Here is a 15431-nt window from a genome sequence, read left to right on the forward strand (position 1 = left end):
TTCTCCATGAATTTGTTCTCCATTGAACTCTGGCTCCCCAGGCCTCACCACGGCTTCCTCTGAGACTCACTCCTTTCCTGACTCTACCCTCAGAGCCCTTCCAAGCCCATGGCTCCCACCACCACTGCACCCAGGTGACTCTTGGCTATAGGGCAGCAGCCCAGGGCATGCCCTAAGATCCAGAGCCTGCAGAGATCTCCACAAGCCACCAGGCATGATGGACAGAATGCAGCATCAAACAAGTCTCCATATAACAGAAAAAGACAGAAAAATCCTGCATGGTAATTGCCAAATCCTGAATTCACAAAGCTGAAGAGAACAGCAGCTCAGAGTTTCTAACAATACAAATCACTCTTCCAGCTGGAAAGACTCAGAATTTCTTCAAATGCTTTTCCCGTTCTAGGTCTGGTGAAGCCATTGACTCGACATGATCCTCACCATGAGTTTTCTGCATCATCCCTGTGCTCCATTTTTCAGGGTGCAAATGTGTGCTTCCTCCAGGTCTCAGGCAGCTCAGGAGAGCAAAGTGCCAATTGAGTAAGACCAACTGCTGCAAGTCTGCAAAGGGACATTCATGGCCCGCAGTGCCAGTAACAACGGTGAGTAGGGATGTCCCTGACACGCATTTCCCATGTGTCAACTTCCCACTATGTTATAAGAGGATGCTGATGACATTCTGAGATCCACAGCCTCCTAGAAGGTCAGAGTGGGTTGTTCAAGAGGACACCTGTCTCACAAGGATGAAAGGGGCTTCCTCTGGAGCCAGGCACTGCTAAGAGACGGACAGGGAGGATCCCAGCCACAGGACACACAGCCTAGATGCACACCGGAAGGAAGAACCAACAATAGTGGCATGAAGCCCTCTGCTTAGCCCTTTACTGGTGAAGAAACAGAACCTTGTGAGCGAAAGACTTTGTTTAGACCTGTGTTCTAAACTATAGATTCAAACACACACACACACACACACACACACACACACACACACACAATGCTCCTGCTGAAGCCCACCCCCATCCAAACCGGGCAGGACCAGAGAGGTCTCACTGGGCTGGGCAGGAGCTGTGGCCCATTAGGGAAACAGGTATGAATACGAGGCTTCTGGACATCGTATTACCCATATCATCACTGTCTCGGTCTCCATCTGCCCCACTTGCCCTGCATCTCCTGGTTCCCACAGGTCTGGGAGGAACCAGCCAGCAAGCAGATGCTGTTGCCTCACTGCCTGGCTAGTGCACTTCCAACAACCGACAAAAGCCCCTTAGCAGGACCCAGTCTTGCCGATGGGAATCATGAAAAGGCTGTGAGGCACAGCGCTGGTGACAGTCCTGGCTTCACTGCTCATCAGATGTAGGGCGCTGGACAAGCTATGTGGCATCTGTGTGCCTATTCTCTCCATCCTTAAATGTGGCTAATAATAGTAACTGCCTCCTTTGGTTGTTCTGATGATTAAATTAGTTAATATTTGGGAAGGCAACAGAGCTGTGCCTCCTGAGGCATTATAAAAGATTTAAAGGAAGAGGTCAGGTCCCAGCATTATCTCCCGGAAGCCTTTAGCAGAGCCTATCTTGTCTGCCATAGCAGAAGCAGCTCCTGTGAGGGGTGCCTCTGGCCAGACTCCACCTGTTTTGCTAGTTAGAGAGGACAGCAGACCCTCCTGGCAGGCCCTGCACACCAAGCAACAGTGAGGTCATAGCCATGTGTGGTTACTGGGGCGGCCAGCCAGAGCATGCTTCCTCCAACCCCACATCCTGTGGAAGGCTGGCAGGCCTGCTGCGCCCCTCTCCTCCTCTGTCCCTGCACCCACGCACACTCCAGGTCCCCTCACAGTTGCACTGTGCCCAGTCACCCTGGGGCTGCCCCCTCTGCAGGCCTGGGCTGAGGAAATGGCCTCCTCCAGCCTCTCTCTCTTTCTCTCTGACCCCCATCTCCACAGGAACCATGCCCCACTTTTGTCCTGGAGCCTTCCACAGATGGCACGAGTCAGTCTCATTGACCTCTGCACTGGCAGGTCCTTTGCTTTTCGTCTCTCCTCATATCTTCTGAAATGTACCTCTTTTGCTATCTGAGGCCCCCAGGGGAGCACTTTTGCTCTGGGCCACAGCAACAGATGCTGTGTACGTTTCCAGGTGGGCTGATGACATGAGCCACTGCCCTCCTGACTCAGGGGAGGTCAGGAGCCGCTGCTGAGATGAGGTGGCAGCTTTGTGTTGGCCGCAGCCAGATGCTGGGTGGAAAATGACAAAAGCCCAGCCCTGCCTGGGAAGAGTCCCTGTCCATCTAGGGACAGAGAGGGAGAGGTAACATGTGAGGCTACAGTGCCAGGAAAGTCCCAGGGCTGGCCTTTCAGGGGTGCTGTCTCAGGGGAACCACCCACAAGTCCTAGCATCCTACACTCATGGATAGCAGCCTGCCACGGGTCGCAGAGGGATGGACGAGGATGTGCCCAGAGCACTGCTCCACAGAGCCACTCCAGGACCCTATCCCACTCAGAAGCAAAGCCTGCACTCTGCCAGACCCCGGGGAAGCTGGCACCCAAAGTTGCCCAGCAGTTTTCCAGACCTGTGTTCTAAACTATAGGTTCAGTTACTTACGATGAAAAAGGGGGGAAATGAATGGCTAGAGCATAAGGAAATTGTAGGGTACTAAAACTACTCCACAGGGGACTGTAATAGTAAGTACACAGCATCACACATTTGGCAAAACCTACGGAATGTACAACATGATGTAAGCCCTGCACTTTAGTGAACAATCATGTATCATTATTGGTTCATCACTTGTAACTCATGTGTCATGAAAAAAGAAAGTCAATAACAGAGGAAACCACAGGCTGGGAGAAAAAGACATGGGAGCACTCATGCTCAGTTTCTCTGTACACTTTTAAAACTGCTCTAAATAATAAAACCTGTGGTTTTTTTCAATGGAAAAGCAAGTTTTGCCTACATTGCAGTTTTATTTGGAAAATTAAGAGACACAAGGCCCACTTCTTTCCCCTTCCACATCCAGAGCTTGTCACAGAGCTGCCTGTGCCAGCCAGACTCCATCTGTGATAGAGGCCTCCATACATCTCAGCTCTGGGGCTCTGCACTGCTGTGGTCTCAGCTCTGCACCTCAGTTTTCCAGCTGGTGAAGAAGACACTGATATCTTTGCTCCCTCTCCATGCAGGGCGTCAGGCTGTCAGACACGCAGAGGCTCGGGACATGGGATGTGCTAGGGGTCCAGTGAATAAGCAAAGCCCAGGGACTGGGGCTAAGTGAAGGCAAAGGACAGATCCAAAGACAACAGAATCCAGAGAGCAGCTCTAGACTCCAAGGAGAAACTACCGAGCATGTCTCTTGCTGCTGGTGTGTGACTGGCAGAGGTCAAAGCCCCATCTGCCACCTCCGACTGCACTGACAAAGCTCCTTCACCTCCCTGAGCCTCACCACTTCCTCTGAGACCTGGCACAAGGCACTGCCTTGGGTGCGCCAAGAGACCCAAGCAAGGCAATCCCGCCAAAACACCTGGCCAGGAGAGGTGCTCCAGAGGTTAACTTTCCCTCTCTCTTGCTGATAGTTTTTCCTAGAGCAAAATGAACAGGCAGTGTCAGTATGAGTCAGGAATGAGAGGCATTGGAAGTTCTGGAGGCTTCCACCGCTCCCACAGGCTACTCATGCTGGCGGCCAAAACAAGTCTGGCGCTCCAGGTGAAAAGGAATTCTCACCCAGACTGCAGTCTTGAAATCATAATCCCCGCCCCCTCAGGGACAGATGACACATGGAAACTCACTCTCTTCTGTCTGGAGACGCTCTGAGCCAGCAGCCATGTCTAGGGAAAATTCCCTGGGACCAACTTCAACTTGTGGGGCTATGGATCTCACCTGCCCCACTAGGGACAGCGGGTGCTGGCCAGCATACCCTTGTCAGACTCGCATAAGCAGTGAGGACAGAAAGCCCAGCTGGGGGTGCAGGGAGGTCCTCTTTAAAGAAGAAAATAAATTCTCCTGTGAAGCATTGTTGTACTCCCCCAAATCTTACCGAAAACCTCAGCTACCATATTTGTCTCTCACCACCATGCAATATCAGACAGAAAATGGAGAGCTAAGACAAAAGAAGCCACACATGGCCATCTTCACATCTGTCTTTCATCCGGGTCTCTCACACTGATGGTGGCCTATGCTCTGCCTTAACTCGCTGCCCATTTCACAGGCTAAGACTCTTCTTACTCACTGCCCAACCTAGAATTCTCTTTGTGGCTCTCAAGGTCTTGTGCCATTGATCCACCCAGGCCTCTCCTTGGCTCCCCTGGGCTTCTGCTCATGCTGGGTGTCCCCCTCAACCAAGCCCTCTAGTCAGGCCTACCTTGCCATTCTTTCTCCATCCCAGCTGCCTATCTGTGCTGAGCTCTTCAGACACCCCAAGTCTAAATGGGATCCTCAGGAAATGGAGTGGACCCTCAGCCCCTGCCTTGAGGACTTGGAAACACTTGAACTGTCTCCAAATCCCTCTCATACCTATCCTATCCTCACTTGAGGCTCTCAGTAGCTCTGGAGTCAAGTAAAACAACTCCCATTTTACAGGGGAGAAAATGAATGTTTCAAGGAGGGAAGCATTTGGTACAAGAGCACATGGCCAGTGAGTGACAGGCAGAGCTCGCCCTTGGCTCTTTTAATTCCAAGCAATATATCCTCCCCCTCCCCACACCCAGTGACCCGCTAACCATAGGTAGTGGCAGAGGTGGAGAAAGATGTATGTGGAAGAGGGTGCTTGTGTGGATCCAAGCTCAATTCTATTAGGTAGTGAGGAGGATGGAGAGCACAGCCAAGCTGATGCACCGATTTAGGGGACCACAAATCAAGGAAGATGGGAGTCACTGCTGACACATCCCTCACCCCAAGTCCCAGAGCTTCCCTGTGGCAGCAGGGCTGTAGGCCATTCCTCAGCACTGGCCAGGCAGAGGCAGGTCTGGGCGAAGGCTGGCTCTGATCTCCCAACCTTATGACTTTGCGTCCCTCCTTGGGCCTTGATTTTCTCTTCTAAACACACACACACACACACACACACACACACACACACACACACACACACCACAATATGTGCTTGGACCAGCTTAAGACACAGTAAATTCTCATCTATGGGTGTCTGCACCCCTGGAGGGGCTTGCAGACGTGCCAGTGTTTCTACTGTGTGTCAAGCAGGCCAGAGGAGATGCCAAAGCAGCAAGTTTCTGAGGCTGTGAGAAGACATGGGAGACACAGGCAGAGAGGCAGCCTCAGCTGGGAGGTCAGCAGCCCCACAGCTATAGTTGTTGATGAAGCTTCCCCAAAGGTTCAGGGGCTAAAGGCTTTGTCCCAAGTGAGCCCACTCTTCTCTTTCACTTCCTGGTCATGAGGTGAGCATCGTGCTCCGGTACTTGTTGCTATCGTGATTTGCTGCCTTGCCATGGGGACAACCAATCACGGACCAGAACCTCCAAAACCATGTGCCAAAATAAACTTTCCCTCTTTATAAGCAAATAATCTCAGGTGTTTTGCTATAAGGACAGACAGCTGACTAACACACCCACTGATGCCAGCAACTCACCAGAACTCAGGAAGCCAAAGACACCTACTCGGTAGTTGGCAGTGACCACAATAAGGTTACCAACAGCAGCCAGAAAGGAGCCATCAATTGTCAGCTGTCCATTGCTGACTTCTGCCTCCCTGGCGTTGTGGAAGAACACCAGTACCGATGCGTTGGGGGCCTGTGGGGATAGGAAAAGGGCAGAGGTGCTTGAGCCTGGCCTGTTTTCACTGCAGGAGTGTGGGGAGGGCGCCTGTCCATGCTAAGCCCCACGCTGTGCATCTACTCAGCTTCTGTTGTTAACCCTGCCCTTCCCTAGGCAGAGCACTTCCCTATACAGCAGCCTGAGTTTGTCCCCCACCCCTTTCATGCGCTGAAGCTCTAGCTCCTGGCACCTGAGAGTGACTGTATTTGGAGACAGAGACTTAAAAAGGTGATTAATCTAAGACGTGGTCCCATGTGTGGGCTCCAATCCCATAGGGCTGGTGTCCTTATAAGAAGAGGGAGTTTGGATCCAGACATACAGAGAGAAGAGCAAGAGAAGACAACCATCTGTAAGCCAAGGAGAGAGGCCTCAGAAAAAACCAGCTTTGTGACACCTTGACCTCAGACTTCCAACCTCCAGAAGTATGAGGCAGCAAATCTTGTGGGTCAAGGCACCTGGTGTAAGGCATGACACTGACACCCAGGGTCAAGGTGTGCTGCAGTGCATATGGGACCACACCGGCACCCAGGCCTGGCCTTCTCTTATTGCAAAGGATTGCTTTGGGTCCTCAGTGACACCTGGCAGTTAGCCACTCTGTGCTGAGTCCCCATCCTGGCTTATTCGGCAGCTACAAGCGGCTGGCGCTGTTCTGTTTACACGTGTTACCATGTGCTCCTCACACAGCTCAATGCAGTTGGCATATTATTATTATTATTAATCATCACCTCTCAGACGAGAGTGCAGAGCCTTAGGGTTGTTGAATAGCTCATCCGAGATCACACAGCCAGGAAGTGGAGGCCTGGGCTTTGAACCCAAGCTAGCCCTTTTGTATTAGAATGTTAAGTGGCATCTGGGGGATCTGACGCCCACCTCAAGCTGTGGTGTATTTGTGCAGCACTGGTGCCTGGTGTCGGATCAGGGTCCTGCCTCCATGAGCAGCGACCTCTCTGCTTCAGGTACAGTGAGCATGGCACACACAGGCTTCTACCCAGGCTTTTTGCCACAGCTGCCCTCAGCGGGGCCCTCTCTCCATGGAGACTGTGCTAAGCTCCTGCACCTGGAAGTCTGTCAGCTCTTCCACCCAGAAGACAGCTGCCACCGTGGCTCTAAGCACCCTCATTGTACAGATGGAAACCAAAGCTCAGAGTGCGGAGGTAACCAGTTAAGACACCCAAAAGGGTCACCACAGGACCTGGCCCTCCTCTCTTTTCACACTCGCCCCAGCTCATCCCTTGGTGATGCTCCAGGTCAAATGTCCCCACTGGCAGAACTGTGGGTTCTTCAAAGACAAGGCCTTCTTGAGGCCACAGGAAAGGCCAGTTTGGGAGGTTTGGTTTCTTTGGCTGGGGCCTTTGCACAGGTCAGGGACAGGCTCTGGGCCTGCTAAAGGCTCTGAGTGATTTTACTGGGTAGCATCATGGCAGCACAAGAGGAGGATGCTGGGCTGCCATCAGCCCTGTTGATAACGTAGAGATGAGGACAGAAGGACCAGGCCCAGCCGCTGCCCCCAGGCCGGCAGAGCAAGTGTCAGGACACCGGGGCTCCCCGCAGGGCCTGTCACTAGAGGCCCAGGCCCTGCCACCCTCACTATGGCCAGTGCTCCTCCCCAAGGCAAAGCCGTGACAGAGGGCAAAGCTTCCATTGCCTGGGAATTTCCCTAAGGGAAGGGGCACTGGTTCTGGGGTCAAGACACAGAGCCAGACTTCCACTCTGCCGGCAGGGTGCCCTTAAGTTATTTCCCTCTCAACCTTACTGTCCACACCTTTACAATAGAGGGAAATCTATCTGTATTTTACCAATTTCCATCTGTCTGTCCATCATCCCCTCTCCTAGTTGTCAAGAAGGCCCATGGTGACAGGTTTTTAAAAAGGTGTTCTGTAAACGCTGAACTGCTGTCACAGACTTCTTGCTGACACTATAGCAAATGTCTACCTCCCTTGTCACTGCTCAATAGTCCTCGCCATGAAATCTGAGCCCCAACACGTCTGCAGTGACCCCTGAGCAGCTGGAGACCTGGGGAAAGTCACCTAACCTCCAGGCCGCCGCTTTTCACCCATGAAATGGGAATAATGCAGCCCGAAGAATGATGGTCAGGCCTCCGAGACAGCCCCTTCCTCTCCCAAGCCCTCTGCGCTTCCATCATCACCTCCCCTGCATCCCCTGCTCTCGCAGTCCCTCAGGCACACTCCGATCCCGCTGACTACCCACTCCTTCAGCCATCGACACTGCAAGCCTCTCTCAGAAGCCCTTCCTGGATCAATGCACACATGGCAGGCCCAGCACAGGGCCCTTTCCCATGCCTGCTTGGCTTGATTTACTTCTCACAGATGCTACTGCTCTTTCCACTCTCAGACAAAGTAGCTGGGACACCGAAATTTGAGTTACTTCCTCCAGCGCAGTGAGGGGCCAGCAGGTGGCAGGGCTGGTTCGGACCCAGGACTTAATTTGGCATTGCAGGGTTGTGGTGAGACCAGCACTGAGCAGAATGGCACCCTACCATCTCCCTCATTCAAGGCTCCATAGTTATATTAATGCAGCCAATGAGAGCTTGTGCAGTTTTGGTGGCTACTATGAAGCTCATTCAGATCGCTGGTTGTGGCCCAATCTCTGGATACAGTTTACTCTCACTGCTGGGAAACTGGGGGACCAGGAAGCAGCAGCATGGTGACTTGACACTGGGTTGGCAACCCTGGAAACTCATGCTCCCTAAAGCCCACCCATCCCTTTACTCTCAGGGCTTTGCCCCTTCCCCCAAACAGGGAACTCAGCCATTCAAGAACAGGATGGTGGGAGCTTCTCAAGCAGACACGAGGTTCAAAACAGGGCAAACTGGATTCAAAGTCAGAGTCCAACACCCAGGCACCCGCCTTACACTTCAGACCTCACCCGCCTGGGAAGGCCCAGGCTATTCTGCATTCTTTCAGCCACTAGGCCTCCGAGAAGCACCGAGCCTTTGGGAGCAGTGCTACAGTAGCCAGGGGAGGTGAGCAGGCAGGTTCAGCAGCCATGGGGACAGGGCATATCTAATAGGGAGCTTTGAAGGCAGACACACCAGGTGCTGCGGGACTCACCAGGTTCTCCGGGACAAACACGTTGAGATACAAGCAATCTTCACTAACTCCAGGGGGTGCGGGGCTTCGGGTGCCTGGCAGCCAGCAGCTGGCCCTGCGAAGACAGACCCGGTGATGTGCAGGAGAAATAACCGAGAGGACACAGCCCGTCTCTCCCCGTCGACCTCCACGGCATAGCCCACAGCTCCTCTCTGAGGCCTGGCTTCCCACCTGCCCCATGGCAGCTCCCTCCAGCATGGGAGAGGCCAGTGAACAGAGGGCACAGAGTGGCTGTGCCTATCTCTGCCAGCGGCTCAGGGGACGACTCCCAGGGACAGCATACTGGCCAGAGCCAGCTGAGACAGAGAAGGGCACAGTGGGTGCGCCCAGGATCTTGGCCTTCTGCCAGCACGTGTGCAGACTCTGCTGTCAGGCAGAGCACAGGCCTTCTACACAGCACAGGGCGCTGGGGGACAGCTTGCGTACCCACAGTGCAGGAGTGGAGGCCACCTCTGCTTCCCCCCCTAATTGCAGCATTGGGGTCATCTGCCCAAAAGGCCCCTCAGTCATTGCCCACTCTGTACCATCCCTGGCTGCAGCAACCCAAGATCTCCAGTCACTCGCTACTCAAGACTTGCAAGACCCCATGCCCTCATCCGTTCCCTGAGAACAGCCAGCATGGTAAGCTGTTCCGATTTGTGTTTGAGGGCAATCAGAGAGGCGAGGCAGCCATGGGCATTGTTTCTAGGCCCTGCATGAGCTTTAATTAGAAAGCATCACAAAAATCATTCTCCAGTATACTAACTGTTTAAAATGAAAAATTTTAAGGAGAGGAAATGATGGGATATGAGTGCTTAAAGAAAAAGAAAGCTTGTAGTATTCTCCCAGGTGGGGGACAACAAGTCTTCTTAAATTGTTTTCATGGCCTATTTATTTTTCCTGAAATGGTGCATTTCCTTTCCGGCACGACTGAACTCAGACGTCACGAAGGGGCTGAGGCAAGAGCTGACACGAGCAGGAGCGTGTAGGGCACTGACACTGGGGGGCTGCACCTGTGACCCTACTTAATTTCACCCTAAGTGACATCCCCCATCCATTGCTCAAGCCGGAATTCATGGCTCGGCTTCCAAGTCACCCCTGAGGGCTGCACACCCCTCAGGCCCTACCTTGGCTCAGTGGCATCCCAGGAGCCCGTCCAGTTCAAAGGCTCTGGTGCCCGGAAGCGGCTGTCTGCCAGTGGTGGAGAGGCATAGGGAACTCCAAGGAACTGGTCCACCTGCTTCCATGCAGTGCCCACTCGCACAGCCTGGGACCTGCCCCGTAGCTGGCCACGGGGGGCGATGGTCACAGAGGGTGCAGATCCTGTCTCAGAGCGGAGCAGAGTGGTGCCTGGGAAGAGGACAGGGGGTAGCTATGAGCACGCCCGTCACCAGCCTCCTGAGTATGCTTCGAACACAGGAATCACGCTTCTCCTCGGACCTTCTCAGTAATCCATTCAGATCCTAGAGTTTAGGACTATTCAAGTTAGCTTTCAAGGAAAACAACCACAAACATAGCAGAAGCTGCTGGTCCTTATTAGGGGCCAGATGTGGGCGGAGTATGACACTGACCCCCCTAAAGGGCACTGTCTCCAGGATTCTCCTCAATGCCACTGGAAGGAAGGTGCAAAGCCAAGCCCTACCTCTCACCCCACACCCTGGCATATTAAAAGGGACCCTGGGGCACACACACAAGCCCTGAGCAGTCCTCCAGGAGGTCTGGAGAAAAGACCTGTCTGTTGTCAAACACAGCGGCAATTTCTATAAACACAGCTTGTTTATACTAAGAAGGATGGATGAAGAATATAATTGCTTCTGTCCTTTCAGATTTTTATAGCAAATCCATGAAAAAATTTTTGACTTTTGAATTTCAGCATTGCAGCTAAAAGATTGTAGGCCATATTTACATTTTCCTGGTGAAAAAGTACAGTTGGGGCAGGGGTGGGAAGACCATCAGGAGCCCACCATGATGCAGGACTCCAAGCTCAACTTCTGAGCCCAGTCCTGACCAAGCCCTGTGGACACAAGCCAGGGCCAGGCCCAGCATCCCTTTCCTGTGCTCTGCTGCCGTGGCCCAGGGATGCAGGCCACCTGCCTGTGTTCACATCCAAACTCTCAGTCATAAAGTCACACCAGAGCCCCTGGCCATGCCTGCTCAGTGGTCTGTGTATCCCAGCCCCACAGTGGTGCTCACCACCAGCCACACTCATCCAACTCCACCCCACCCCCTATCCTATTTCCTCTACTATATTTGCTTTTGTTCATTCATCGATTTGATTCATTTCTGTTGAGTTTTAGCTCAGTGCCAAGTGCTGTTGTCTGGGCCTTGAGACAGGCTCATGTCTAGTTCCCTACAAGACTCGGGGCCTTGCACATAGGAAGCAATAAACACTAGTGAGGAGACACTGATGCAATGAGAGGAGTCTTCCTATTCCTAAAACAGGGTTCTGTCTGCTCAGCTCCACTCCTGGCAGATTGGGAGGCAAAGCTTTGCTGCTTTCTCCACAATTTCTTCTGTAAAAATACATATGTTACAGCAATAATAAACAGAAATGAAGGGAATGGAGGCAAACAAGTGACAGGCAGAGTCTGTCCAATCCTCAACAGCATGTTCTAAGCAGTGGTGGTCAGCTGGAAGCGATTTTGTCCCAAATGTCGATGTCACCATGCTGGAGACATTTTTGGTTTGTCACCGCCAGGAGAGGAGCAGTTACTGTCATCTAGTGGGAGACCCTAACATCCTACAATAGACAGGACATCATGCCACCCCCTAAGTATTCTCCAGCCCCAAATTTCAGTGAGATCTGAGGCTGGAAAAGCTGGTGTAGTGTCTGTTCATTATGGCCATGCACTGAAGCCACGTACAGAGCTCACTGACAGTCTGGGAGTGGAACATACCTGGGGGCTTTACATGTTGGGTCTATGTAAAAGCTGTTCTATTTCTAGCCTTAGTCTTCTAATCTTAGAGGTCCTGTGAAATAGGAATGGTAGCAGTCCTGTAACACAATAATGTCTGAACAAATGATGATACTGCTAATGTTCAAAGCGTGGTGCCTGGTAAATGGCAGGAGCTGGACATGTGGATGGAAGAAGGGATGCATGGTTAGAGGGATGGATGAACTGATGGGTGGATGGATGGATAGACTGATTTATGGAAGAGAGGGGGAGGGGGGTTCAATTTATGAAGAGAGACCAAGGGAGGGAAAGATGGATAGATTTATGGGGAAACAGAAAGGGAGGGAGAGAGAGAGAGAGAAAGAGAGGGAGAGAGAGAGAGAAAGAGGCCAGTGGATTTGTAGAGAAGGGGTAGATAAATGAGTGGAAAGAATAAAGGGATAGAGAGAGGAGGGAAGGAGCAAGAAAGGGAGAGAAAGACAGGAGAGAAAGAAATTCCAATGAAGCCATCTCCGTTGCAAAAACTCTGGAGTATGAATTAGAACCCAAAATGGAGACTTAGGAAGGAAAAACACAGTTTCCGTTTTTAATTTGTCTCAATCACAAATCATGACTGACCATCCCCTCCCATTGCTTCTCACATGGCTTCCTGTTACAGTTGTCAATCACAGGGCGCACATTTTCTCTGGCTGTGCAGGGGACAGCCACGTAAACCAGAAAAATACAAAGGTGAAAGCATTGTGCGGGAAGGGACAATAGTACACACTCCACAGTGCCATCCTACACAAGGACATGTTAGAGGGGCAGTTCTCCATTTTGAATTCTTTTGCAGAAACAGTGGATTCTTTCCAACATACCCACACATTTAGTCCATGTGACTGTGTGGCCTAGTTACACTGAATTCATAGAGAAGCAGCCTAATCTATTTTACAGAACTTAATCCAGAGCACTAGGGCATTTCTTTGCATAAGTACCACATAGATTGGGCCCACTGGTGAAATGTACTATTAAAAACTGTCCAGCTTAACTCAGTAATATAAATGTACAGATAGAAGATTGAGGGCCTAGGACCTTCTCGGTTCTGGGAAACACTCCCATAGTCTGAGGCTGAGGTGGAAGAAGGACATAAGAGAAGGATATCCCTGGCACTCAGCAGGACTGAAGGACTATCACATCTCAGGATAGAGGTAGGGTCAAATCCAACTGCTTCCTGCTTTTCTCAATAAAGTTTTATTGCAACACTGTCATGTCCATTACTTTGAATATTGTTCCTTGCTTTTTTCATGCTATAGAGGCCACTGAATAGTTGTGATAGAAACTTACAGCTGCAGAACTTGCAAGAGTTATTATGTGACCCTTTTGGGAAAATGTGTGACCGCTGCTCAGGAGAGGATGAGAGATACAGCCAACACCATAATGGTTGCTCATGTCCTCCAATGAACACATCTAGCAGGAAGAAGCTGCCCTACACTCCTCAGCTCCCATGTTTCCTGGTCTGCAGCTTTCCTCAGTGATGGGTTTGTATGCTGCTCTCTGCTGATCTGGGGAGGGGACCCTGCATTTCTGCACCCAACAGAATGTCTGACACTCAATAGCTGTGTGTGTGGGTATATATGTGTCTGTCTGTCTATCTGTGTGTGTGTGTGTGTGTGTGTGTGTGTGTGTACACGTGTTGCTGGGCATGCTAAGCAGGGTGCTCTACCACTGAGTCACAGCCCCAGCCCTGAATTTTTTTTTTTAACTCATTTCAGCTGGGAACAGCTTCCTTCTTCAAAGATCTTATGATGTGGCTGTTTGGCAGCATAGGTCTATAGGAGAACACGACAGTGTGAGACAGGAGGCAGCTCCATGTACCCATCCACTGTGCCCTCACTAGCTATGTGAAATGAGAGAGGTTAGGCCCTGTCACCACCTCACTGTGCCATGCCACGCAGGGAGGAAGGACCCACTGCCAGGGTCAAACTATCAACTCCTAGCTGGCTCTGCACCTTGGCTTTGCTCAGCACAGGATAGCAGAGATGGCAGCCAAGGGACTGACCTTCCTGAGGATGGCCACTACCCTGGAGGAGAGTTTAACTTCAGGACTGAAGTGCTACCACGTGAGAGACAGCCATGTGAGAAAGGCTCAGAAAGGGTGAGGGCTAGACAAAGATCCCCTGAAGTCTCCTAAGAAGTTCAAGTTCAGGACAGGAGGGTCACAGGGCCTGCATTCTGTGGCGGGAGCCAGCTTTGGTGGGTGTAACCTTCAGAGAATGCTGATCTGAAGGTGATGGTGTTGAGTCTGGTGATTTCCCTGAGCTCCTGCACTACTGCCAACATCCAGTGGAGATCAGTGGTCTGATTCACTATAGGTCAGTATCTGGGTTGCTTAAGTGTCTATACTAAAATTGCAAATCTCTTTGCTTTGGTTAAGGGTGGTACATGAGTGGTTCTTAGGGTTTGTCAGTAACCAGGCCACATTCAATGGCACTGTTTCTGACTTTACTATGATAGTCAAGGTGACATAGGTGTTGGTTTTCTCAGTATGCCAGTATATAGATTACCTGGGGGCCACAAACAATACTGCAGCCACTTCCTGAAGAACCATATATGGAGCCAAATAAACTACAACCTTCCCTCTCAAATAAATGGAGGTAATTGGATCCTGGGATAAAAGCAAAGGCCAATAGTTACCCATGCCCAGAAGATATCTCTGCAGCAAAATTATGCACTATAATCAGGCACCAAACCCCAGCACAGGAAACAAATAAACAAAAATAGAAACATGAGAAAACAAGGCAACAGAATGCCTCCAAAACCTCCCAACTACCCTAAAGCCAATTCGGGGGGGAAGGGGGACCAAGGGGGAAGGAAATAAAAATCCACACAGCAGAAGTACCTGAAACAGTATCAGTGGAGGTAACAAAAAAGATCGATAAGATGTGATAAATTCAAAGAAAATATAACTAAATAGATAATGATCCTAATGAAACAAATGATCAGTAAGTCTAGAGAAGACACTAATAAAACATTTAGCTGAGCTAAAGAAAGAGATGCAAAATATGAATGGCCCTCATAGAAAAGAATGGGAGTCCACAGAAAAATTCCACACAGAAATCCAGGAGATCAAAAATATGATTGAAAATCTGGGCAACAGAAGCAGCCAATGTGAGGGAAAAGTATCAGATCTAGATGATAGGGCTGTTGTTGGTGATCAATCAATGAGAGCTACACAAAAGAATATGATAAATTGATCCAACTACTGCTAGATGATGTAAAGATGGCTAAGTAATTGGAATTAGGGAAAAATCAGAAGACACAACAAAGGGCATTAAAACACCTGTTGACAGAAGTAATAACAGAAAAATTTCCAGACCTGGGAAAAAGAATTTAATGTGCAGATAATAGAGGAATATAGAACCCCAAATAGCCATGATCAGCAAAACTACTCCACACCAGAAATCCAACACATGAGCAGAATCTCAAAAGCTTTTAGAGAAGAACAGCAATGATTTTCTTATAAAGCAAAACCCATCAGAATTACAGCAGACTTCTCAGCACTAACCTTAAAGGAAAGAACAATTTGAAGTGTCTCAAGCCCTCAAAGAAAACAACCTCCAACCCACACTGATATATCCTGTAAAATTATCTTTCAAAATTGATGGAGAAATAAGCTATTTCCACTGTAAAGAGTACCTAAAGAAATTCAGGTGACCAAGAAAGAAC

At 50.5% G+C, this 15431-nt stretch overlaps 1 protein-coding gene across 2 annotated transcripts in view; it reads right to left on the reverse strand.

Annotated features, from left to right (window-relative positions):
- The window catches only part of Tg (thyroglobulin), a 219261-nt gene that overhangs the window by 94299 nt on the left and 109531 nt on the right, over window positions 1-15431 (reverse strand). For both annotated transcript variants that reach the window (XM_087187454.1, XM_087187453.1), the window contains exons 38-40: window positions 9960-10182; window positions 8815-8908; window positions 5560-5719 (exon numbers count right to left, since the gene is read on the reverse strand). In XM_087187454.1, the coding sequence (XP_087043580.1) occupies window positions 5560-5719; window positions 8815-8908; window positions 9960-10182 (477 nt within the window). The remainder of the gene's footprint in view (window positions 1-5559; window positions 5720-8814; window positions 8909-9959; window positions 10183-15431) is intronic.

Source organism: Heterocephalus glaber, unplaced genomic scaffold (genome assembly GCF_053883595.1).
Source record: "Heterocephalus glaber isolate CG9 unplaced genomic scaffold, H.glaber_assembly_v1.0 deba00000281, whole genome shotgun sequence".
Classification (NCBI taxonomy): Eukaryota; Metazoa; Chordata; class Mammalia; order Rodentia; family Bathyergidae; genus Heterocephalus; species Heterocephalus glaber.